Source organism: Gallus gallus, chromosome 28 (assembly GCF_016699485.2).
Source record: "Gallus gallus isolate bGalGal1 chromosome 28, bGalGal1.mat.broiler.GRCg7b, whole genome shotgun sequence".
Taxonomy (NCBI): domain Eukaryota; kingdom Metazoa; phylum Chordata; class Aves; order Galliformes; family Phasianidae; genus Gallus; species Gallus gallus.
The window spans coordinates 1,834,534-1,860,083 of record NC_052559.1 but is presented as its reverse complement, the minus strand read 5'-3'; the positions used below and the strand labels follow the sequence as shown (position 1 = coordinate 1,860,083).

The 25,550-nt window shown below is 61.0% G+C and overlaps 1 protein-coding gene across 3 annotated transcripts; it reads right to left on the bottom strand.

Annotated features, from left to right (window-relative positions):
- Positions 1-7,559: 7,559 nt before the first annotated feature.
- Positions 7,560-21,230, bottom strand: ZBTB7A (zinc finger and BTB domain containing 7A). Of its 3 annotated transcripts, none has more exons than XM_046904530.1 (3): positions 12,816-20,698; positions 11,159-12,366; positions 7,560-8,411 (listed from the first exon to the last, which is right to left on the bottom strand). In XM_046904530.1, the coding sequence occupies exons 1-3, from the start codon at positions 12,834-12,836 to the stop codon at positions 7,964-7,966; spliced, it is 1,677 nt and encodes a 558-aa protein (XP_046760486.1). In that variant the 5' UTR covers positions 12,837-20,698; the 3' UTR covers positions 7,560-7,963. The 3 variants fall into 3 exon arrangements, with proteins under 3 accessions (XP_046760486.1, XP_046760485.1, NP_990011.1); NM_204680.2 differs by lacking the exon at positions 12,816-20,698 and adding an exon at positions 21,095-21,230 and having other exon boundaries at positions 7,847-8,411; XM_046904529.1 differs by having other exon boundaries at positions 11,159-20,698.
- Positions 21,231-25,550: the final 4,320 nt, after the last annotated feature.

Sequence of the window (25,550 nt, the reverse complement as noted above, 5' to 3'; positions counted from 1 at the left end):
CCCGGGGTCCCCCCCCCACTGAGGCTCCGACCCTACAGAAGCACAGAACCCGCTCTGCCCCACACCCACGGTTGGTGGGGGATGGATGCGGTGCCCCACGGCAGCCCCGTATGGGACCAGACATCCCGACCACATATGGGACTTAAACCCCGCAGCGGCCGCATTTGCTGATTAAGCAGGAGGACCCTGCCCTATTTATTAGTTTTCTGCTGTTAATTGTCCCTGACGCCCCTAATGAAAATCGGGGATCCCAGGTGTTAAGTGGCATTAGGGCGTCTCGCTAAGAAAGACGACTTTGCCCGCTTAATCCCGGGAGATAAACCCCAAAGCTCATCGCGGCCCCGAGCACTAGGAAGCTTATGACACAAATTAAGCTCTTCACATTGGCGACGCCCTCCCTGTGGGGCGGGGGGCTCTGGGGGACCCCATAGGGCTGGGATGGGGTGGGAGTTTGGGGTCGGCCCCATACAACGTGGTTCAATCCCGATCCCAATCGCTGCCTCGGTTTCCCCCACTTGTGGGACCCTTTGGGGCTCAGCTCTTCCGGTGGTCCCAACGCCCCACAGCCCCGCAGCCGGGGGTCCTTAATGGGGCCATCTGTGGGGTTGGACCCAACCCGAATCTGGGCCAAAAAATGGGATTAGGGCCCCACGCTGCACCTCAGCAGTGGGATTAGTGGGGCTGAGCTGCCAAAGCGGCACAGAGGTGGCCGAGGGGGTCCTGGGGGGGGGGGGGGACCCCATCAGCACTTCGCTATGGGTCGGTGGGAGGGCGGGCTGAGCCCCCCCGGGGTTTGGGGCCATGTGAGGGTTGGCCATTGGTTTGTATGGGGGTTTGCTCCATATGGGGTTTTGCTCCACGTGGGGTTTCACCATAGGTTTGCAATGGGGTTTTGGCCATTGGTTTGCAATGGGGTTTTGGCCATTGGTTTGTACGGGGTTTTGTTATTGGTTTGTATGGGGTTTTGCTCCATATGGGGTTTTGCTCCATGTGGGGTTTCACCGTAGGTTTGCAATGGGGTTTGGCCATTGGTTTGCAATGGGGTTTTGCTCTGTATGGGGTTTTTCCATCATTTGGGGTTTTGTTCCACATGGGGTTTGGCCATAAGTTTGCAGTGGGGTTTTGTTATTGGTTTGCAGTGGGGTTTTGCTCCATGTGGGGTTTCACCATTGGTTCTCGATGGGGTTTTGCTCTGTATGGGGTTTTTCCTTCTTTTGGGGTTTTGCTTCATATGATGTTTTGTCATTGGTTTGCAATGGGGTTTTGGCCATTGGTTTGTATGGGGTTTTGGCCATTGGTTTGTATGGGGGTTTGCTCCATATGGGGTTTTGCTCCACGTGGGGTTTCACCATAGGTTTGCAATGGGGTTTGGCCATTGGTTTGCAATGGGGTTTTGCTCCATGTGGGGTTTTTCCATCAGTTGGGATTTTGCTCCTCTATGGGGTTTGGCCATAAGTTTGCAGTGGGGTTTTGCCCCACGTGGGGCTCCACCATTGGTCTGCAATGGGGTTTGGCCATTGGTTTCTAATGGGGTTTTGCCTCATATGGTGTTTTGTCATTGGTTTGCAATGGGGTTTTGCCCCCATTTGGGGTCTTTCCCCCACGTGCGCTTTGGCCACCGCTCTACAATGGGGTTTTCCCATCGGTTGGCAGTGGGGTTTTGCTGAGCGCCCCCCCCCGCCCCCAATGAAGCACAGATATGGGGTCCGCCCCCCCCCCCCCCCCCCCATCCCCACCCCAATAAAACCAAACTGCATTTCTTAATGAGTTCATCTTTTATTGAATCTTTTCCTCCCCCCCCGCTGTTATAAATCGCTATCAAAGGTACAATCTATGGAATGTCTTTGCTGTGCTTTTCTCGCCCCCCCCCCCCCCCCCCCCCCACCGCCCCCACGACCACAAAAAGTCCTTTATTGAATTGCAATTATTTCCTCGTGGTGTTTTCTTTAATAGATAACATTAAAAACCTCCCCGAAAAACTCTTCCTTCGCTCCGAGATCAGAGAGAGAGACATAAAAAGGCGCCGCAGAAACGAACCCCCAAAGACCCCCCCCCAAATTGCAGCCCCCCCCCCCCCCCCCCATCACCACAAACCCCAAATAAACCCATTTCTTTGCGCTCTGTGTGTATATATATATATATTATATATCGGGGTCCTTTATTTTTAGGGGGGGGGGGGGATTGGGGGTCGCCCCCCCCCCCACTTTACAAAGCGTTCCTCTCTTAAATAAAACTTTGTCTTTTTTTTTCTCTCCTTTCTTTTTCTATCACCGTAAATCGAAAATATAAATAGATTCTATAGATAGAGATAGAGCTGTGTTTTATTTCTTCTACTTTAAATAGGAGCGATGGGGGGGGGGGGGGGGGGGGGAGATGAGCCCTAAAAGACCCCCCCCCCCCCCCCAACCACCACCGCGGGGGCCATTCGGGATCGCCGTTTTTCCCCTCTCGGTACCAAAAACGGGCAGAAATCCATTTTTCCCCCCCGTTTCCGCTGTATTTTTTTATCCCCCCCCCCCCCCGACCCCCCCCAGCAATGCATTTCTTATCCCTTTTCCGTCTCTTTGGCAACACTTTATCACAGTGCAGCTCAGTGGGGCGCAGCGCAGCCTTTGTGCCCTCCCGCAGTGCTCCTTTTTTTCCTCATTCTTTTTTCATCCTCATTTTTTTCCATTTTTTCCCAATTTTTTCCTCATTTTTCCCAATTTTTTCCCCAATTTTTTCCTCATTTTTCCCATTTTTTCCCCAATTTTTTCCTATTTTTTCCCCAATTTTTCCCATTTTTTCCTCATTTTTCCCAATTTTTTCCCCAATTTTTTCCTCATTTTCCCCAATTTTTTCCCAATTTTTTCCTATTTTTTCCCCAATTTTTTCCCAAATTTTTTCCTCATTTTCCCCAATTTTTTCCTAATTTTTCCCATTTTTTTCCCAATTTTTTCCTATTTTTTTCCCATTTTTTCCCAATTTTTTCCTCATTTTTCCCCAATTTTTCCCAATTTTTTCCTCATTTTTCTCACTTTTTCCCCAATTTCTTCCCTATTTTTTCTTATTTTTTCCAATTTTTAATCTTTTCTCACATCTGTCCTTATTTTTCCCCCAATCTTCTCTTATTTTTCCTCATTTCTCTGATTTTTGTTCCCCTTTCGCTCCTTATTCTTTCCCACTCATTTTTTCCTAATCATTCACTTTTTTCCCCATTTCTCACTCATTTCCTTCCCATCTCTTTTTCCTTCTCCCTTCTTTTTCCTCCCCATTCCCTTCCCTTCCCGTTTCTTCCTTTCCTTCTCTCTCTTTCTCATCTCTTTTTTTTTGTTGTTTTTATCCTTATTTTCTCTGGGTTTTTTGTTTTTTTTTTAGTGCAAACTTCCAACTTTGTGCTAAAGTGTTGCCAGCAAACGGTGCGTCCGTCCATCGGCGTTGGTGTCCGGCGCTCCATCCGCGGGGATCCTGAGTCTGACACACAGCCACAGCCACACACACACACACAGCCACACGCAGCCTCTCTCTCTCTCTCTGCTTTTTATCATTTTCTCCTTGTTTTCCCTCTCCTTTTTGCCCCCGGGGGGAGGAGGGCGCCGGGGTTTGCTTCCCGAGTGGCGGAGGGAGAAACGCAAAGCGTCGCAACGTTCCTTTGGGGCCGAGGAGAGGTGGGGGGGAGAGGAGCAGTGACACAAACTAGAAAAGAGATACCACGACTCGATTACAAGAAGAACCTCAAGTAACTCTATTTACACGTCCGCGCGAGTTTTTGCATATGCCAGAGCTTCGCCAGCGCTGAGCAGAGGGTCGGCCCTGCGTCCCCGTCCCTTCGCGGGGACGTCCAGCCAAGGCACTCGCCGCCATCGTGGGGACGGGGGGGGGGTGGGGGGGGTGGGAGGGGACCCCGCGCCATGCAGGGCGCTGGGGGAGGTGGGGGGAGGGGGGGTTGTTATCTGCTGCACCAGACGTGGCCCTCGGGCAGAGATAGGGCTGACAGCCCCCGCCACGGCCTGCGTGCTGCTGGGCCCGGGGCGGCAACGGCCGCTGGGGCGGAAGGCTGCGGCCTGCATCGTGGCATCGGGCCCAACGGCGCCGGGCCCAGAGGACCAATGGCACCGCAGGCCCAACAGTGCTGGGCCTACAGCACCGGGCCCGATGGTGCCAGGCCCACAGTGCTGGTTCTGCTCATACTGGGCCAATGGTTCCAGGCCCAACAGCATTGGGCCCAGAAGATCGGGCCCGCAGGGCCGGGCACAGTGGTGTTGGGCCTACGGCGCTGAATCCAACTGCACTGGGCCCGCAGGACCAGGCCCAGCGGCCTACGGCACCGGGCCTACAGGACCAGGCCCAACAGCACTGGGCTCAATGGCGCCAGGCCCATGAGAGCAGGCCCAGCAGCATTGGGCCCAGAGGCCTGTGGTACCAGGCCCAATGGCACCAGGCCCAAAATACCGGGCCTACGGCACCGGGCCTACAGCACTGGGCCAGGTGGCAATGGCTTCGTGGTTCTGGGCCCAATGGCGCTAGGCCCACAGGAGCAGGCCCAGCAGCAACCAGGCCTATGGTTCCAGGCCCACAGCACCGGACCCATGGGCACAACCAGACGGGGGCAATGGGGGACACACGTCTGGCCTAGAACTGGCTATGGAACATTGAAGAAGAAACAACAACAGAAAGAAAGAAAGAAAAAAAAAAGGGATAATAATAATAATAATAATAAAACTTAAAAAAAAAAAAAGAAAAAAGAAGGGGGGTGGTTGGGGGGGGGGGGGGGGGGGGGGGGGAGGAGGGGGAGAAATGAACGATACACAAAAATGAAACAAAACCCACGATTCCTGCCTAAAATTCAAGCTTCCGTTTGGTGAAGTGCAACGACTTCGGAGGGGCTGCTTTCCAGGGCACATCGCAGAGCCTCACCAGCACCGATCCTCTCATGGACACCTTTCAGCCTTTATTACTCCACGAAATACAGCTCGGATTCTGCCTACGTTGGGGTTGGGGTTTTTTTTTTTTGTTTTGTTTTTTTTTTTTTTGTTTTTCCTTTTAAATATATATATATATATATATATATACACGTTTTTCTTTTCTTACAAAAATAAATTTAGGCTTTTTTTTTTTTTTTTAATAATATCTTTTTTTTTTTTTTCCGTAGAAGTTGGTTTCGATTTGTAAACATGTTTTGCTTTTGCTTTTTTTTTTTCTTTTTAAATTAAGATAAAGTGATCTCAAAGTACCCGTTCCATCGCAAAGTGCTAAGACTTCTTTGTTTTTTTTTTATTATTATTATTATTATGTTTTTTTAATAATGGTTTTTTGTTTGTTTTTTTTTTTAATATATTTTTATTGCTTTTTTTTTTTTCTGCATTAAATAAACATCCGTCTCTCCCCCCCCCCCCTCCACTCAGCCCTCCCCCCGCACACACTCCCCTCTCACTCCCTCTCCAAAATACATTCGGCCCCACCTGCTCTGGCTTTGAGAGTTCAAAACAAAACACCAAAAGGGAAAAAAAAAAAAACAAAAAAAACCAAAAAAAAAAAAAACAAACAGAAAAAGGCAAAAAAAAAAAAAAAAAGAAAAGGAAAGAATCTTAAAAAGTGCTTTCAAAATAAAAGGACTAAAATCTCTCTCTCTCTCTCTCTCTCTCTCTTTCTTTTTTTCATCTCAAAATGTGCATTTAGAAAACAGGTGAACGGCTGAAAGGTGCCTTTCCTATCGCCCTCTGCATGGAGGGGTACGCACGGCGCACCCGCGTCCGACATCGTCCCTTTGGGGACAGCATGGGGCCCCTTTGGGGACAGGGCTGCATCTCTTTGGGGACAGAGCTGCGTCCGTTTAGGGACGGGGCTGCATCTCTGCGGGGACAGAGCTGCGGCCCTTTCCAGGCAGAGCTGTGTCTTTCTGGGGACGGGGCTGCATCTTTTTGGGGACAGGGCTGCGTCCCTTTGGGGACGGGGCTGCGTCCCATTGGGGACAGAGCTGTGTCTTTTTGGGAACGGGGCTTCGTCCTTTCGGGGACAGAGCTGCATCCTTTTGGGAACGGGGCTGCATCTTTTGAAGGACAGAGCTGCGTCCCTTTCCAGACAGATCTGTGTCCCTTCGGGGACACGGCTTTGTCCCATTGGGGACAGAGCTGTGCCCCTCTTCAGGCAGAGCCGCATCTTTTTGGGGACGGGGCTGAAACTTTTGGAGGACAGAGCTGTGTCCTTTTGGGGACAGGGCATCATCTCTTTGGGGACGGAGCTGCATCCCTTCGGGGACAGCACTGCGTCCCTTTGGGGACAGGGCTGTGCCCCTTTTCAAGACAGAGCTGCATCCTTTTGGGGACGGAGCTGCGTCCCTTTGGGGTTGGGGCTGCATCTTTTTGGGGGACACAGCTTCGCTCCTGTGGGGAAAGCACTGAGTGCCTTTTGGGGACAGAGCTGCATCCCATCGCGGACAGAGCTGCGTCTTTTAGGGGACAGAGCTGCATCCTTTTGGGGCTGCATCTTTTTGGGGACAGGGCTGTGTCCCTTTGGGGACAGAGCTGTGTCCCTTTGGGATCGGGGCTGCATCTTTTGGAGGACAGAGCTGCGTCCCTTTGGGGTTGGGGCTTTGTCCGCTGGAGGACAGAGCTGCGCTCCTTTGCAAACAGAGCTGTGTCCCTTTGGGGACGGGGCTTCGTCCCTTTGGGGACAGGCCTGCATCCCTGAGAAAGGTGCCCCCAAAGCCCCAAACACGGCCGTGGGCTGCAGTGGCCGTGCACAGCGGTGGCCGTGGGGTGACGCAGAGCCGCGCTGCGCAGCCTTAAAGCCGCCGCGGCCGCAGCCTTCGCCCCTCCCATCTCCTCCTGCCAAAACCCTCCTTCCCCTTTAAGGGAGACCTCAAATAACCTTTTTTAAAAGGAATCTGCCATTTTTAGGTGCTTTCTGGCCGTGCGGGAGCACTGCAGCTCTGACCGAGTGCCTAAAAATATGGGGCAGGGGCAGCCCCGGCCCGGCCGCACCGCAGCACCGAGCCGGGCGGTATTCCTGAGGGTTCCTGGGCGCTATGGGGGGGTCTGGGGGGGGGGGGAGGGGAAAAGGAGGGGGGGGGAAGGGAGGGAAACAGACTTTGGGTTCCGGAGCTCAGAGCCGCCCTGGGGGTCGGGGGCTGCACGCCGTGAGATCCCCGTGCAAAACGCATCGCTCCGAGGGGTCCACACTGCCCGGAGCTGCGCCCCAAACGAAGCCCACCCCGCACCGCACCCCAACACTGCGGCTGCGCACACAGCGGGGATGGGGGGGTTGGGGGGGGGGGGGGGGGAAGGTGGGCCCGCTCCTTCCTGACCCCCCCCCGAGGCACCGCGTGCACCGCCCCCCCCCCCCCCCCCCCCCCACCAAAGCCCCATTTTCCACTCTTGGCCTTTTTATTATTATATCTTTTTTTCTTTTTTAAAACGTCCGTTTTTGCTTTTTTTTTTCCTTTTTTTTTTTTTTTTTTTTTTTTTTTTTAAATAGATATCTCTCTGAAATAATATATATATATATATTTTGCGGTCTGGTTTTTTTTTTTTGTTTTTTTTTTTTTTCCTTTTTTCCTTTTTTTTTTCTTTTTTTTTTTCCTCTCTCTCTCTTTTTGTTTTCTTTTTTAACGTGTGTTCGGACACAAAATAAAGCTTTGGGTTTTACATGGAAGCTCCTTTCCATGCGCTCTCCTTCCACCCCCGCCCGTCCCTGCAGCGCCGGGGGAGCCCTGCCTGCCATGGGGAGGTCGGGAATACGTCGCCAGACCTATTTTTGCTTCTTTTTTTTTTCCTTAAAAAAAAAAAAAAACGAAACGAAACCAAAATACAGAGGTTGGGGGGGGGGGGGTGGGAGGAAAGGAGGGGTTCGGGGGTGGGGGGTGGGGGTGGGGGGGGAGAGAAACACCTTGAAAGAGAAAATGGGAGGACAGAAGTACTAACTAGATGCTGTGACACCTCTCTTTGTGTTGTCTGCCGGTCGGGTGGGGTTGGGGGTTTTTGGTTTAGGAGGGGCCCGGCGCGCTGCCCTCGGCCGCCCCTCCTGCTACATTCAATCCCGCCGCTTCGGCAGTAGAACTCTCCTCAAAGTGCTGCTCCCGGCCGTTCCCCTGCACGGTGTCCTCCGATTCCTGACTCTCCCCACCGCCTTGAAATCCTCCATCCTCGGGGTTCCCCGTGGGGGTGGGCAGCCCCCCGGCATCTCTCACCCGCGGCCGTCGGCCCCTCCGGGACGGGATGCCGTTGCAGCCATCCTTTTTAAGGTGCCTGTGCAAGTGGTCAGAGCGGACGAAAGTCTTGAAGCAGCTGTCGCACTGGTAGGGCCGCAGCCCGGTGTGCACGCGCATGTGGTTCTTCAAGTCGTAGTTGTGAGCGAACGCGGCGCCGCACTGCTGGCACAAGTAGGGCTTCTCCCCCGTGTGTTTCCGCATGTGGACCTTCAGCTTGTCCTGCCTGCGTGGGGAGCAACGGCACGGGGCGTCAGCGGGACGGCGGCGGCCTTCCTCAGCGCCCTCAGCCTCATCCTCCTCACCCTCATCCTCCTCACCTTCCTCATCTTCCTCATCCTCACCCTCATCCTCATCTTCCTCATCTTCACCCTCCTCATCCTCCTCACCCTCATCCTCCTCACCCTCATCCTCCTCACCTTCCTCATCTTCCTCATCCTCACCCTCATCCTCATCTTCCTCATCTTCACCCTCCTCATCCTCCTCACCCTCATCCTCCTCACCCTCATCCTCACCCTCATCCTCACCCTCACCCTCCTCATCTTCCTCATCCTCATCCTCCTCATCTTCATCCTCCTCATCTTCATCCTCCTCACCCTCATCCTCACCCTCAGCCTCCTCATCTTCATCCTCCTCACCCTCACCTTCCTCATCCTCACCCTCGTCCTCATCTTCCTCACCCTCATCCTCCTCACCCTCATCCTCACCCTCCTCATCTTCATCCTCCTCACCCTCCTCACCTTCCTCACCCTCATCCTCACCCTCACTTTCCTCATCTTCATCCTCCTCACCCTCACCTTCCTCACCCTCATCCTCACCCTCACCCTCCTCATCTTCATCCTCCTCACCCTCCTCACCTTCCTCATCCTCACCCTCACCCTCATCCTCCTCACCCTCATCCTCCTCATCTTCATCCTCCTCACCCTCCTCATCTTCCTCATCTTCATCCTCCTCACCCTCACCCTCCTCACCTTCCTCATCCTCACCCTCACCCTCATCCTCCTCACCCTCATCCTCATCCTCCTCACCCTCATCCTCACCCTCATCCTCCTCATCTTCCTCATCCTCACCCTCACCCTCATCCTCACCCTCCTCACTCTCATCCTCCTCACCCTCCCCCTCCTCCTCCTCCTCCCCCCCCTGTCGCAGGGCTGGGACTGTTGGCCCCTTCCCAGAGGAAAGCAGGCAGCGAGCAGTGCAGTGCAGTGCAGTGCCAGCATAGCAAAGTGGGGGTCAGCTTGAAGTCCGTCCCCCCCCCCCAAATGAACCGGAGGGCTCTGCGGGGCCGGGAGGTGCCCTGGCATGGAGGGCAGGATGGAAACCTCGAGGATGCGGCCGGTCCTAATGAGGCTCCCAGAGGGAGCTGGGAAGCCGGGCCGGGCTGAGAGCAAACGTTTAATTCTTTCTTTCCATGTTTAATTCTGATCAAACCCTTCCGCTCCTCTCCTGGAAGATCAGCGGAGCGGCTCCTCCCCATCCGGGCACAGAGGAACCAGGAAGCAAAGCGAGCAAAAATCAGCACAGAGCTGTGGGCGATCCCTCCCACCCCGCAGGCACGGCTCCGCGCCCCCCCGGCCCCCCCTCCCTGCAGCTCTCCCCACGCCAGGGCTCACCGCTCCCCTCCCAGCACAGCCCGGAGCCACGCAGGGCAGGAGGGGTTTGCAGCAGGCAGTGTGATGGAGAAGCGTGAACGGAGAGGGGAGAAGAGCAACGTTGGAAGGGAAACCCGGACTGATTTGGGGCTTGGCTGCCTCAGACTGCACCCAGTGGGCTCTGTGCGGCCACTCATGGCGTCCCACGAGCCGGGGGCCGTGCGGGGCGTATTGCGGCCTGAATCCAGCGGGGCTCTGATGTGTTGTGGCCTCCTTCGGGCTGTGCTGAGGGCACGGCTTCCAGCCACATCTCTGCTCGTAGTGGGCCAATGCCTGCCGTGAGCTGCTGGGCAGCACGGAGGTGGAAGGGCAGCGGGGGGAAGGCGGAAGGCTGAGGGGGGTGAAGGCGATGGGATGAAGGCAGCGGACGGAACCGCAGCAGCATCGGCTCCTCAAAGCCCTCCGCCTCCAAACAACGCCCGCCCCGCGGCACAGCCCCCGCTCTGCCAGCCCTCGTGGCACTGCCAGGAGCCCACAGCCGGGGGTGGGGGAACGCGAGGACCTTGGACCGCTCAGGTGTGGCAGCCGGAACCGGGGTGCGGGCACACAAAGTGCAGCGGCCCCGGGGCCCCCCCCGGCGCGGGCAGGGCGGCGGTGGTTGGCAGGGCAGGCGGCCGTGCCGCAGGGCTGGCATCCCGCCCCGGCATTATCTGCATTCCTCAGCTATCAAACGTGGGTCCCCGGCCGGCCGGGTGCGGCCCTGAGTGGCTCTCGGGGCGCGGAGGGGACGGGGCCGGCAGGTGGAAGGCTGAGAGCGCGGCCCCACGTCCCACCGCCACCCGCTGCAGCACAGAGTCTGCAGGGCCGGGAACGGCTCCCACTGCTGGGAAGCAGCTCTGTGCTGCGAGGGCATGGAGGTGAGCAGCCAGAGGAGCACAGCGGAGCAGAGCAGAGCAGAATGGAGCAGAGCGGAGCGGAGCAGAGTGAAGCAGAATGGAGCAAAGCAGAGCAGAGCGGAGCAGAGCAGAGCGGAGCAGTCTGGGCCATTTGGCTGCCCCTTCTGCAGCCCACACACCTCCTGGCGCAGCGCGGAACCCCCGCCCTCAGCCGGGCGATGGGGGGCACGAGGGGTGGAAGGGGACGTGCTGGAAGGCCTGGGCTGAGCGGAGCAGCCCCAACCACAGCCCGTCACCCCGTGACCCCATGGCGGGCCGCTGCCCGCGAGCGGTGCCCGAGGAGCTGCGGGGTTTGTTCGGACCAGGTGGGCACAAACCCATCCCGGAGAGGCACCGCCGCCCCCACCCCCACATGGAGGTGTCTCTGAAGGCCCTCCGGCCCCCCGTCCGGACGGAGGCGTCCCGCCGCCCCGCTCGCAGCCTACCTGGTGAAGCGCACGTTGCAGATGTTGCACTCGTAGGGCTTCTCCCCGGTGTGGGTGCGGATGTGGCGCGGCAGCTTGCCGGCCCCCTGGATCACCTTAGCGCAGATGGGGCACTTTTGGAATGCTTTCGCCCTGATCTTCTTCTCCACCTTTTGGGACCAGGACGGGTACACGTCGCTCTCGTTCGAACTGCCAAAGTATTTCAAGTAATAATCCACGACTCCGTCGTCGTCCTTCCGCTCGTCGTCCCCGAGCTGCTGCCTCCCCACCGAGCCCATCACCTGCTGCAGCACGCTGGCGGCCAACCCGTCCACGTCCCTGGCGTCGTCCTCCGCCTCCGCCCCGGTGGGGACGAAGCTGGGGGAGTCGCCGGCGTCCTGCTGGTCCAGGGCGGCCCCGGGAGCCCCCTCCTCTTCTCCTGGCGTGCCCAGGCCTCGGCCGCTGTAATGTCCGTTCTGAGAAGGCGAGAACAAGGAGCCGGGGGCGGCCGCCGCCTCCTCCTCCTCTCTGTCCAGCCACATGGCCGGGTTGCTGTCGGGATCACAGTCATTGGCCTTTGGTCTTTCGTTGAGGGGGGCTTGCGAGTAGAAGTCCAGGCCGTTGCAGTCCGGCTCCTCCTCGTCCTCCTGGCCGCGGAAGTTGAGCCTCTGAAGGTCTCTCAACTCCGGGTTGGTCCACGGAAAGCTGCCTTGGTGGCCGTTGACGGGGTTGCTCTGGAAGAACTCCAGGTACTCTTTTGCTCTGAGATGGTTCCTTTGATCAATTTGATCTACTAAATCCATCTGGTCATTTTTGGCCAGAATCTTCCTGTCCAGGAGATCCGTGCAAACATCCCTCACCGCCGGGATCTCCAGCAGTTTGGCGGCGTTGAGGATGTCGTTGACGTTGGAAGTGCTGACTGTGAGGGTCGCGGTGTAGGCGAACTCCAGCAGGGCCGACAGGGCGTCGGCGCTCACAAAGTCAATCTCATACACGTTCTGCTGGTCCACCACTAACCCTGAGGTGAAGAGCTTCTTGAAGTACTGGCTGCAGGCCGCCAGGACGGAGCGGTGGGTGGGGAACTCCTGGCCTTCCACCAAGATGACCACGTCGCACAGCAGCCCGTTGTTTCTCTGCTCGTTCAGGCTGCTGAGGATGTCGCTGCTGTGATCGGGGAATGGGATCCCTATGGGGCCGTCCACGCCGCCCGCCATCGTGGCTGCGAAGGGCTGCGGAGAGAAGAAACGCGGTGACTCACAGCGCAGCGCTCCGGCACGGCGAAGGACGCCGACGCACTTCGCTCGTAGTCGCCGACGATGGGGAAGACCTCCGCGGCCACGCAGCCCAACCGCCGCCAGTGCTCCCCCATCGACGCGCGTCCATCGCACGACAGCCAGCCCTTCCGATGGCCGAACAGCCCGGAGCACAGCCAGGGATCCCCAAGGGGTGCTCTCCATCACCCCATGGTCAGACCAACGCAAGAGCCAACCCTGCCGACTGCACGACTGTACGACCCCCCTGGGTCCGTACAATGGGCACGGCGCCTCCCCCCGCCCACCCCCCGGCACACACAGCCACGCGCACGGCCCGGCTTTGCCGGCTCCCCACGGATGCGGTCTCTAAAGAACTTTATTGATCCAAAGCAGAAAGGAGCTTCTGGAGTGGGATTCAAACTCACGGCCTGCCATCGGTGGGTCATTCAGAAGGAGAGGTGTTGGTTTGGGGGGGGGAACGGCCGCCCAGGGGCTGAGGGCAGTTTGGGGAGAGGTCCCCCGACCCCACAGCCACGGGGGGTGCAGGTGGAACCCTGAACCCCATCCATGGGGCTCTGAGCTGCAACGGGAGCAGCCCCTGGCACTTCCGGCCCCTTCCCCTCCATCCCGCAGTCTTCAGAGGGGTCCCCTCCACCTCCAAGCAGAACCTGGGCTTTGCGGTGGCAGCGCCCGGCTGCGGGCACACGACGGGCTGTGTGAGCGGGGCGGGGGGCTGTGCTGGGGAGGAGACCCCCGTGCGGGGCAGGGGGGCTGGGAGGAGCGGGCGGGCGGTGCGGGAACGGCTGTGGGGTCACGCGACCGCCCAGGGCTGGCAGGGGAAGTCGCTGCTCATTCTGCTCACACAACACAGCCTTTGTGTGTCCGCCTGCGGTCGGATCGACGGAGGCTGAGGTGGGGAGGGGGCAATGCAGCCACCCCGTGTGGAGCCCACCCCCCCCGGCAGCGCCATAAAGCCCACCCTGCTCCCCTCTGACCCCGAGCGGAGGACGTGTGACACCATGTGGGACGCTCCATCTTTCCAGGCTTGAAAAGCAGAACCAAAAACCACGGCGGCTGAAGGCAGCGCAGGGCTCGAGGCGCAGCCAGGCGGTGCTCAGGGCCGACACACGGAGTGGTGATGGGGTGGCGACCAACGACCTCCCCGTTGGCACAGCGGGCGCACGGCGGGGAGCTGCAGCCCCTGCCCTCCGTCTCCAGGCCGTTCTCTCCTCCCCTCCGCCCCACGCCGAGCACTGCTGTCCCACACTGCGCCTCTCTGCTGCCACACTTCACCCCAAACGGCTGCGCTTTGGCTGCCGGCGCTGCGCCCTCCCATGCGACCCGAGGGGGGCTGCCGGCTTGAAATACGGCCGCCTGGGAAGAGGTGCGGCGCAGCAGCGCCAAAGCTCTCCTCCCAGCTCCACAAGCAGGGATGCGACCCAAGGATGGGGCCGCGCTGCTGCACCCGGAGCCCAACAGGGAGGCAGAAGCACAGCTCTGCAGCCGCCTGCAGCCACGTGGGGCGAAGCGCCGGGCCGCGAACCACAGCACCCTCCGAGCGCTGCTGCGCGCCGGGGGACGGTCACTACAATAATGTTGCTATTAAAGAACAAAATAAGAAGAGGCAGTGGTTCGCTGCCCAGGGCCCAGACGTCGCCCTCTCCCTCGCCACCAACTGGAGGAACGGGCCGTTTTTCCCCCCCTTAGAACAGCTCGCCCCTATTCGAGGTCACACAATGCGAGCCCTTGTCTCTCCACGCACACCCCGGAGCCATCACCCCGGCTGCCCTCTCCTCCTCCCAGCCACGAGGCCGGACCTGCAGGCAGAGCACCCAGCAGCCCCCAGCGCAGAGCTGGGGGGGGGGACGGGGGCAGCAGAGCGGGGCTGTGTCCGCCGGGGGGGCACAAACGGTGCCGCAGCTCCTCCACGGTGCCATTACAATTCTGCTGCTCCCGAGCAGGAATGCGCTGCCGGCGCTTTGGAGCCAAACTATCCAAATTATGTGGACCTGCCAAGCAGATGCGAGCTCTGCAGGCGAAGACCCCGCGCTGCGACACGAACAAACGTGTGCTTATCGTGCAAAAAGGGCGCCGGTGCTTTTCTGCCTCCTTACAGCCCCCAACAGCCCTACTTCGGTAATGAGAAATCCCTTCTGTCCCACCCGGACATAACGTGTGGGGCACAGCGCCGGAGGGGCCGCGTGACAGACGGCGATCACACGGCCATGGATGCGCACAGATCACAGCAGGGTCCCACGCGGGGCTCTGCACGGACAATCTGCCTCTGTGTGCCGCTGCTGGGCTCCCCCCGGCCCCCCCAAAGGCGGCTGCCCTCATTCCCCAGCACCGCACTGGGTCAGCTCAGGAGCCCATCGCATCAGCTGGGTTCCATCGGCTCCCAGAGGATCCCGGGCTCCAAACCGAGCTGGCGCAGCACAGAGCCGACCGGCCGTGCTTTCACGGCACCCATCCCGGCAGCCCACCCAGAGCAGAGCTTTGGGGGCACCCCCCCCCCCCCTCCCCCCGCTTCAGCGCCCCACGGCCCCGTGTCACAGCCAAGCAGCTGCTGCGTCCCACCACGCAGCTACAGCGACAACCGCCTCCATTTCCACGCGGCTCAAACTCACACCGCACCAGGCAGGCAAATCAGCCGGGACTGCCCTCCCTGCTGCCAGGTCCGACCTGCCGGGGAGGTTTGCCTCTCCCTGCTGCCCGCAGGGGAAGCCCAGCACTGCTCTGCTCCACACCTGCACAGGGAACTCCCCCTGAGCCCCACGGATCCCTCAGCGCGCAGCGGCCACCGCATCCCCAGCCACAGCCGCGTGGAAGGATTGATTGCAAGGGATGGAACTCAGAGCCTCGGTGAGCATCGGGAGAACCTCCACAGCCCCGAACAGCAGAGAAGTTGGGCCGCCATTCCCATCGGAAGGGCTCCCCGTGCAGTGCTGGGAGCTGCACCCCATGGGCTGAGCGCAGGGGCAGCCCTCCCTGGCAGCCATTTCCCAGCCGAGAGCGGCTGCACGCTGTGCTCGGAGGGCCGCTACCCTCAGCAGAGCGTCTCAGTGGGGTGGAGGGGCCGCATCTCCCCCTGGGGATGCAGCGGTGTCAGCGCTGCGCTTTGGGTGCTGTGCGCTGTGGGTGTGCGACCACCGGCACGGAGCCGTGCAGGTGACACACGCACTGCTCGCTGCTCCCGGACAGACAGGTTTGGGGTGTGATTCAGCAAGCCCTGCACCTCAGGCAAACCCAACAGAGCCGTTCATAATGGCTCGAGCACTCGGCACTCCCACCGCGGGGAGGAGAGCAGCAGAACCCCACGGCGGCTCACACGGAGCGGTGCACGGCGACGGGCTGCAAAGCAGCGGTGCCACAACGAGCAGTGCTGTGCTCCGCTCTGCCACGGCCGCTGCCCACGATGGGAGCCCTCCGGGAGGCCGTAAGGGATGCTGCCACAAAGCGCAGCAGGGAGAAAAAGGGCTTCCTGCTCTCCTGCACGGCGCTGGGATGGAAGCGCCTGCAGTGTGATGCTCAGAGGAGGGATGGGACCGAGGAGGAGGGATGGGACCGAGGAGGGTTCTTCTGTCCTATGAGCATGGGAAGGATGAGTGCCCGCGAGGATGGGGCCGCGCTGCCCCACTCAGCACCTCCACCCCAACCCACAGCGCAGCACTGCGCAACGCCGACACGGCAGCAGCAGAACCAGAATGGGGAACGTCAGAGCAGCACAGAGCCACCACGGCACAGCCCAGCGCTTCCGTGGGGGAACGGCTCAGCACCCCTTAGGATCCCCAACAAGAGCGGATTTGGGGCTGTGGTCAATGGGGAACCCTTTGCTCGGGGGGCAGTGAAGGCGTTGGCGCTGCACGGGGAGCAGTGGGTGCCCCATCCCAGCCCACCGTGGAAGCAATGGGTCCTACTGCCCATCAGTGGGTCCCGCCGGGCCCATGGAGCTCCAGCCCGGCCCCACGGCGAGGAGCAGCCCCACAGCGAGGCAGCACGCGGCCATTTGCACCACTGACAGCCACAACGAGGCCATGTTAACGCTTCTCCTATGTTGCAAGGTTAGCTTCAACTGGTTGCTCCACCCAGACCTCCTTGCCAATTTTCTCCTTTGTCATCAGAGACCGTATTTAATCCAGTAGGAATGCGCCTCCACTGTAGGCTGTGTAGGAATGGGTCGGAGGGGTGGTCACAGCGCCCAGCATGGGGGCTGCGTGGGCTCCGAGCCCCTTCCAACCCAAAGCACACCGCGCTTCTGGGACTCCACGCTGGAAGCCTCCGTGGCCCGCAGTGCTGTAAGGCTGCGCTGATACGGGACACAGCATCCATCAGAGCAGGTCTGGAACCCCACGTAAGCACACCAAGCCGACCACCGCCCCCAGCCCAGCCACGAAGGCTGTGTCCCCGCGGGCACACAGACGGCTCCCAGCCCTCCCTGCTGCCCCAGCAGCCCCCACACACCGCCCCGCACCGCCTGGGAGCACTGCAGCACAGCTCATAGGGTCAGGAGGGCCGTGCAGCCCGCGTGGATGCAGGCTGCTTGCTGCGCTGCCGAGCCCAGCTCTCTCACTGAGCCGTGCCCACACGATGGGTTTTTCTCCCCCGGAGCTCTGCTGCTGCCATCCAGAACACGTCAGCTCCCTGCGAAACCACAGGGGGGGGTTTCGAGAGATCCTGCAGCCGGGCGCTCAGCCACGCTGCTCCTCCTGACAGCAACGGGTGCTCGGAGGGGGGGGGATAAAACAACACACGAAAGTGGAGTTCGGTGCAGTGCTGCCCGGAGCTCCTGGAAGCGCGGGGCAGGGTCTGCCTGTGAGCTGGGGAGCCCCGTCGGGCTGGGGGTGCTGGGGAACACACGGGCAGTATTTCGGAGAGGTGACGCTCAGCCCCGAAAAAAAGAACTGAAACATCCCCCAGCATTGAGCCCCGCGCAGCTGCTGAGGGACAGAGCACGCAAAGGGGTGGAACAGTGCACCTCTGCAGTGCTGCAACGCTCACAGCCCCCAACCCCCCACCACAGAACCACAGCACGGCCTGGGTTGCGAAGGCCCACAGTGCTCATCCAGTTCCACCCCCTGCTATGTGATGGTCGCCAACCAGCAGCCCAGGCTGCCCAGAGCCACATCCAGCCTGGCCTTGAATGCCTGCAGGGATGGGGCATCCACAGCCTCCTTGGGCAACCTGTTCAGTGCGCTCCATGACGCTCCACTCCTTCCCCGGGCACACGAGAGGGCAGCGTGGGTTCGGGGGGAGGAAGGCCGCGGCGGTGCCGCGCACACAGCTGCCTGTTGGGGCACGAGGCTGCTGGAACCACGACCTGTAGCTACAAGCCCACGCCTGGCGCCGGCCCAGCTCTGTGCTGGGGAGGCACTGAGCAAACAAACCAAGCAGGGCGCACAGCAGCCCGGAGATGGACTCGCCGGTTTGCAGTTTGCCAATGGGAAATCTCATGGGGGTGGGATAAGAGCGGTCCTCGGTGCACAGATTGAGTGCGGCAGTGGGATGTGTGGGCATTGGGTGCAGCGCTGCGGCTGCGCCTGTGGGGTGGGGAGGGCTTCGGGTGGTGGCAGAGGGGCTCTGCAGCGCAGCGGGGGAACATCAGCGCCAGGAGCCCCATAGGGCGCTGCGCCCCGAACCCCACAGCAGGGAGGAGTTCTGCAATAGGCACTGCAGGGAGTGAGCCCATTGCGGGGGGGGGCTGTGCCCAGCAGCACCATATGTATCTTTAAATGGGGGCCACAAAGTGAAGCCGCCGTGCCGGGGGATCCGCAGCGCATCTCAGCAACGCGCCCTCGGCTCCCACCTGCAGCACAGGGCGGCTCACACCCGGCTCCAGTTTCTCACACCCCATCTCACGAAGTGGGGCCGCCCAGCCGCGCCGACCCCCCCCCAACTGCCTCCCCACAGCCCACCGAAGGCCTCCCGAGCCCCCCAGGCAGCACAGAGCCGCAGCCGTGCCGTGAGAGCCACAAGCAGACAGGTTCTGCCCCGGGAGCCACGCAGGGAAACTGAAACGACACACGGGGTGGGGGGTGGGGGGGGGGGAAGGAAAACGATCCGGCTCCAGGGCTGGAGGAGCTGCAGCCAAACAGCCCCAGCGCTCCGGCAGCAGCACGGCGCCCGCTGACCCCCTTTCCTTCTGCCCCACGTCCCCATCCGTCCCACGTGCGGAACGGAGCCGTGACACCGCACCGCTCCCGAGCGGAGGGCCGATGGGAGAGCAGCCCGGACAGCGAATCGCCGCCTCTGCCTGAACAGAGCTCATCCGAAGGGTTTTAATTACAGATCGCGACCGGCCCCTTCCACTTGAGCTTAGGGCTGGCGGAGAGCGGAGTTAAGAGTTTACGGCTTTGACTGAGGCAGATAACAGGGAGGCGTCTGATTGTCACACGAGTCCTCTCTTTCGGCACACGCAGCATCCCCGGACCGGGAAGGAGCCCTCGAGTGTCGGTTTGAATCAGGACAAAGGCACAGCGCTGAGCATTGCGGCTCTGCCTCATACACGGGAAGGGAAATTCGGGCACCCACCCCGCGGGGCCGCAGACCCCCATTCCCAGGCCCAGAACGCAGCGAGGAGAGCGAGGAGACGAGGATGCCACGAAACCGAAGGCAGAACGGAGGGCAGCAGAGCGGCGGGCAACGAAGGGCGGCTCCCATCCACAGCGGGCTCAGCCCTCGGCCCACCAAAGCCCCCCTGGAGGGCTGACACAGAGAGGGGGCGCTGCGGAAATCCCCCCATCCCGGCCCCGTTTGGGCTCCTCCTCGCTGCTGCCTCCCCAGGCCGAGGCAGAACAGAGGCCACAATGGATATTAAACGAGAACGGCTCCTCTCTCACAAACCGCTCCGCTTCTCTCGCTTTATTGCTCTGGAAGGCAGCAGCTCCAGAAAGCCCTCGCAGTTCCCAGCCCGGCCCAACAACCCGAGAAACCGCCTCGGCTGCCCCACGGCGCAGTTCTCCATCAGGACCACCAGAAACAACGTTTCCTTCAGCAAAGTAACAACTAAAGCCATGGCAGAGACCTTTCGGCAACCGCGGGACGACCTCCCAGACCTTCCAGCTGTGCGCAGCCCCCGCCGGGCTGTAAATCCTCCCGGGTTGGGACCTCCTCTACAGTGTCCATAAAGCACTTCTACCGGCAGTAACAGCGCGGAGAGCCGGGATGGAGAAAAGCAGAGGGAGCGGAGACGGCCCCAACTGAGAGCAGCAGCAGAGCTGCAGTGCGAGGAGCAGAGCTGTGCCCCGTGGGAAGCGGGGCTGCATCGCTGCGGTGACCGCAGGCCGGGCACGTGAGTGAGGGCAGCAATGGGACAGCCGCCCCACGCAGCAGTTCAGCCATCCCGACCACGGGCAGCCCCACCACCACCACCACCACCACCACCCCGGGGGGGTCCATCCCACAGAGGGCGGCGGTAACCTTCAGCCCTACCCAAGGGCTCGGAGATGGAGCTCCGGGCTCAGGGCTTCGAGGCCTCGGCAGCCCCTCAGCGCCACAGCACGGCCATAGGCACGGCCATCCCCCCACCCCCGCGCAGTGCCCGCAGCCCCCCCAGGAGCGGAGGGCGGCCGACGGGCGCAGCGCTGCGCGGTGGGCGCGGGAGGGCGGCCGAAGGAGGGGACGGAGCCCGAGTGGAAAAACCCCAGGAAACAGAAGCCGGCCGGCGCGGCCTACCGGCCCCCCCATCCCCCCCCAACCCCCCCGGCGGGCCGCGGCGACCTTGGGGTGCGCGGGGACGGCGGCGGGGGGACCCCGCGGGGAGGCGGGCGGCACGAAGGCCCCGGGGGACCCCACCCAGCGGCCCCCACCGCCGCGCCGCGCCGCGCCCCCCCCTCCCCTCCGCCTCCCTCCCACCGCGGCCGGCGGGGCCCACAGGGAGCCTTGGCCGGGCGCCACGACCCCACCCCTTCCCCGGGCTGCGCCGCGCCAATGGAGGCCGGGAGGAGGGCGGGCAGGGGCGGGGGGGTGGGGAGGGGGGGGCGGCGAGGCGAGGCCCCGGCCCTACGGCCTCCACCCGCGGCCTCTTCCGAGCGGAGAGGCCTCGAGCGCGGCCCGGCTTCACCCCGAGCCCCCGCCCCGCCGCTGGGCCGGGCCTGAGGGTGGGGACGGGGGAGGGGGGGTCGGGGGGTGGGGGGAGAGGAGGAAGCGCGGCCCGCTCAGCCCCCGCCGCCCGCCCGGGCCGCGCCGCGCTGCCCTCCGCCACCCCGCACCCCGCGCGCCCGCCATTGGCCCCGGGCGGCGGCGTGGGGCGGGGCTCGGGGGGCGGAGGGCGCGCCCCGATTGGCTCCACCCGCCGCCCATCACCGCGCCTCCCACTCGCCTCGCGCGGGGCGCACGCCGGGAGCTGTAGTCCGCGCTTCCCCTGCACCTGCGGCCCGGCGGGGCGGCGAGGACTACGACTCCCAGGAGCCCCCGCGCCGCGCACCCCCACCCCCTCCCCAACACGCACCCCGCAGGGCCCTTCCCCCCCCCCCCCCCCCCCACCGCGACCCCCCCCCCCCAGCACGGCCCGGCCAAGTACAACGTATGCAGCCGAGCGGGGGGGAACGGAGTGGGGGGGGCGGGGGGGGGATCCAAGCTCCCCCCCTCGCCCACCCCCCCCCCCCCCGATTCGCGCCCCCTCCCCACGCCCCCTCCCTTCACCCCGACCCCCCCCCCCCCGCCTCCCCCCTCACCTCGATCCCACCCCCCCCGCACCCCCCCGTACCGGGCCGTGCCGCGCTGTCCGAGGAGCGGAGGGGCTGCGCCGAGCCGGGCCGGGCCGGGCCGAGCCGTGCGGGCGGAGCAGGCTGTGGCCGCCCCGCGGGAGCTGCTCGCCGAGGCCCCGTATGCGGCTCCTTCCTGCTCCGGCCGGGGCCGCCCCGCTCTTAAAGGGGCCGCGCCCGCCCCGCCGCCCCCCGCGCCGCCCCCGCGCTGAGGGCGGGGACCCCCCGCACCCCCCCTTCCCTCCTCCCCTCCCCGCGTGGGGGGGGCCGCTCCCTCCCCGCCCGCCCCGTTCCGCGCGTGTGTCCGCGTGTCCCCGTGGGCCGCCCCCCGCGTGTCGCCCCGCGCCGCCGCCTCTCTGCCCCCATCCGCGTCCCCCCCCCCCCCCCCCCGCCCCGTCCTCTCCCCCCCCCCCACGCGGGAAGGGGAGGGCCCCGCGAGGTCCCCGCGAGTGGGGAGGGGGGGGGTGGGGGCGCACGCAGACCGACCGCACGTCCACCTGCGGGGACCCCCCGGCCCTTTATTCGGGGTGCACCGTTCGGTTCGGCGGCGAACGGCTCCGGCTGCCCGCAGCGACACCTGTCCTAAACCCCCCCCCCCCCCACGGTGTCACCTGGAGAGGCAAAATCGGACAGCAGACCGTAAAACGGGGGGGGGAAACACCTCAACGTCACATATGTGTGTGCGATCTTCGTGGACGTAACCCCAAAATAGACGGGGGCCGAAGGAAGGAGCGGCTGCTGAGCCCCCCACAGCGCCCCCCCCTCCTTCCCCGCGGGGCAGCCCTTCCCTTTCCCCCCATAATCCCACCCTGCTCTGCTGGGGGGCGCAGTGGGGGCTCTGCGCTCATCGGCTGGGGGGGATCCCGAGGGGGCTTTTAATGGGGGGGGGGGTTGGGACCCTTCACCCCCACGTTGCAGATGGGGAAACTGAGGCAGCGCGGGGGAAACGGGGCCGTGTGTGAGCGCCGCGGGGCCCAACCCCACCCGAAGTGAGGGGGGGATATGGGGGGCTGCAGGAGAGCCCCCCCCCCACACACTGTGCCCCGCCACGCATCGGCACCCACTGCTTTCGTTTTCCCCACCGCAGCACCTCCGGAAAAGCAGCAGTGCCGGGGGTAACCCCAAACCCCTCCCCAGGGCGGGGGCGCCCCAAAACCACCGGCGTGCGGTGCCACGGGCCGTGCCCAGGGGGGGGGTCCCCTTCTCCAGCCCCACACCCCGCCGTGATGGGGGCCCTCAATGAAACATTTCTTCTTCCCGGGAACCGAAATGGTCCTTCGGGTATCGGCCCCACTCCGGGGCTGATCGGGGCTGATCAGGGCTGAGTGGGGCTGATCGGGGCTGATTGGGGCTGATCGGGGCTGATTGGGGCTGAGTGGGGCTGATTGGGGCTGATCGGGGCTGATCGGGGCTGATTGGGGCTGAGTGGGGCTGATTGGGGCTGATCGGGGCTGATCGGGGCTGATTGGGGCTGAGTGGGGCTGATTGGGGCTGATTGGGGCTGATCGGGGCCGCCGATGGAGCAGTCCATGGCTCCCGGCACGGCTCAGCCCCACTCTGCAGCACCGACCGATGGCACCGCCGTCCCCCCCCACCCCCCAACCCTGAGCCCACATCCACCCCAATGGGGCGGCGCTGTGTCGGCTCCGCAGCCACCGAGGGGTCAACCCCAACCTCGGCCATGGGACGAAGGGCTGTGCCAGCGCTGAGGCCAAAGAAACCTCAAAAGCGCATCAGTGCTCCGTGTGTCGCCCAACCCCACACCCTCAGAGCCGTAAATCATCCATAACCGGAGAGATAAACCCATAACCGGACCTACAAATCCATAATGGGACCGATCAATCCGTGACCGGATGGATAAACCCATAACCGGACCTACAAATCCATGGCTGGACCTACAAATCCATAATGGGACCGATCAATCCGTGACCGGATGGATAAACCCATAACCGGACCTACAAATCCATGGCTGGACCTACAAATCCATAATGGGACCGATCAATCCGTGACCGGATGGATAAACCCATAACCGGACCTACAAATCCATGGCTGGACCTACAAATCCATAATGGGACCGATCAATCCGTGACCGGATGGATAAACCCATAACCGGACTGATAAATCCATATCCAAAGGGATAAACTCACGGCTGGACCGATAAACCCACAACCCAACCAACCAACCCCCAGATGGACCGTTGGATCCGGGAGCTGATGGGTAAATCCATAACCGGACCCGATAAAGCCATGACCGGACCTACACAGCCGTCATGGGCCAATAATCCATAACCGGGTGGAGAAACCCATGAATGGACCGATAAACCCATAACTGGATCAATAAACCCATTACTGGATCGATAAACCCATTACTGGATCGATAAACCCATAACTGGACCGATAAACCCATAACTGGATCAATAAACCCATTACTGGATCGATAAACCCATAACTGGATCAATAAACCCATAACTGGACCGATAAACCCATAACTGGATCAATAAACCCATAACTGGATCAATAAACCCATGACTGGATTGATAAACCCATAACTGGATCGATAAACCCATGACTGGACCAATAAACCCTTTACTAGATCAATAAACCCATAACTGGGTCAATAAACCCATAACTGGATTGATAAACCCATAACTGGGTCAATAAACCCATGACTGGACCAATAAACCCATAACTGGACCGATAAACCCATAACTGGACCGATAAACCCATGCCCAGGTCTCTGAACCCATAACCAATAAAGCCATGACCGGACCGATAAGCCCTGGCCGGACCTATAAGTCCATGAGTGGAGCATTAAACCCATAACCGATAGATCTACAACCGCACTGATAAACCCACAACTGGACGGATAAATACGTGACCAGATGGGTAAATCCATAACCCTACCAATGAACCCATCACTGAGCCGATAAATCCATGAGTGGACCTATAAACCCATAACTGGACCAACAGACCCATAACCGGACCTATAAACCCATAACCGGACCAACAGACCCATAGCCGAACCTATAAACCCATAACTGGACCGATAAAACCATGAGCAGTGCTACAAGACCATGAGCAGCCCCACAGAGACATAACCAGTCCTACAAACCCATGAACAGCCCTATAGACCCATAACCAGCCCCACAGACCCATAACCAGCCCTACAAACCCATGGCCCTACAAACCCATAATCAACACTTCAAACACATAACCATCCCTACAAGCCCATGAACAGCCCTACAAGCCCATAAGCAGCCCCATAGACCCATGGCCCTACAAACCCATAACCAACACTTCTAACACATAACCAACCCTACAAACCCATAACTAGCCCTATAACCCCATAACCAACCCTACAGACCCATACGCAGCCCTACAAACCCATGCCCCTACAAACCCATGAGCAGTCTCACAGACCCATAACCAGCCCTATAAACCTATAACAAGCCCTACAAGCCCATAACTGGGCCAGTGAACCCATGAGAAGCCCTACAAGCCCATGAGCAGCCCTACAAACCCATAACCAATCCTACAAACCCATGAACAGCCCTATAAGCCCCTAACCAGTCCCATAGACCCATGGCCCTACAAACCCGTGAACAGCTCTACAAACCCACGAGAAGCCCTACAGACCCATGACCAGCCCTACAAACCCATGGCCCTACAAACCCATGAGAAGCCCTACAGACCCATGACCAGCCCTACAAACCCATGGCCCTACAAACCCATGAGAAGCCCTACAGACCCATAACCAACCCTACAAGCCCAAACCAGCCCTATAAACCCATAACTAGTCCTACAAGCCCATATCTAGCCCCACAGACCCATGGCTCTACAAACACATAACCAACCCTACAAACCAATGAACAGCCCTAAAAGCCCTTAACCAGCCCCATAGCCCCATGGCCCTACAAAGCCATACCCAGCCCTACAAACCCATGGCCCTACAAACTGATGAGCAGCCCTACAAGGCCATAAGCAGCCCTACAAACCCATGGCCCTACAAAGCCACGAACAGCCCTACAAACCCATGGCGCTACAAACCCATGAACAGCCCCATAAGCCCTTAACCAACCCCATAGACCCATGACCCTACAAAGCCATGAGCAGCCCTACAAGCCCATAAGCAGCCCTCCAAACCCATGGCCCTCCAAACCCATAAGCAGCCCTACAAGCCCATGGGCCTACAAAGCCATGAGCAACCCTACAAGCCCATAAGCAGCCCTACAAACCCATGAACAGCCCTACAAGCTCTTAACCAGCCCCATAGACCCATGGCCCTACAAAGCCATGAGCGGCCCTACAAGCCCATAAGCAGCCCTACAAGCCCATAAGCAGCCCTACAAACCCATAACGGGGCCAGTGCAGCCGCAGCAGCCCCCAGCCCCATAGCGGCCCCATACGCCCCACGGCCGCGCAGCACTGCGGCCCCCACCCGCAGCAGCTCTGCCCCAAC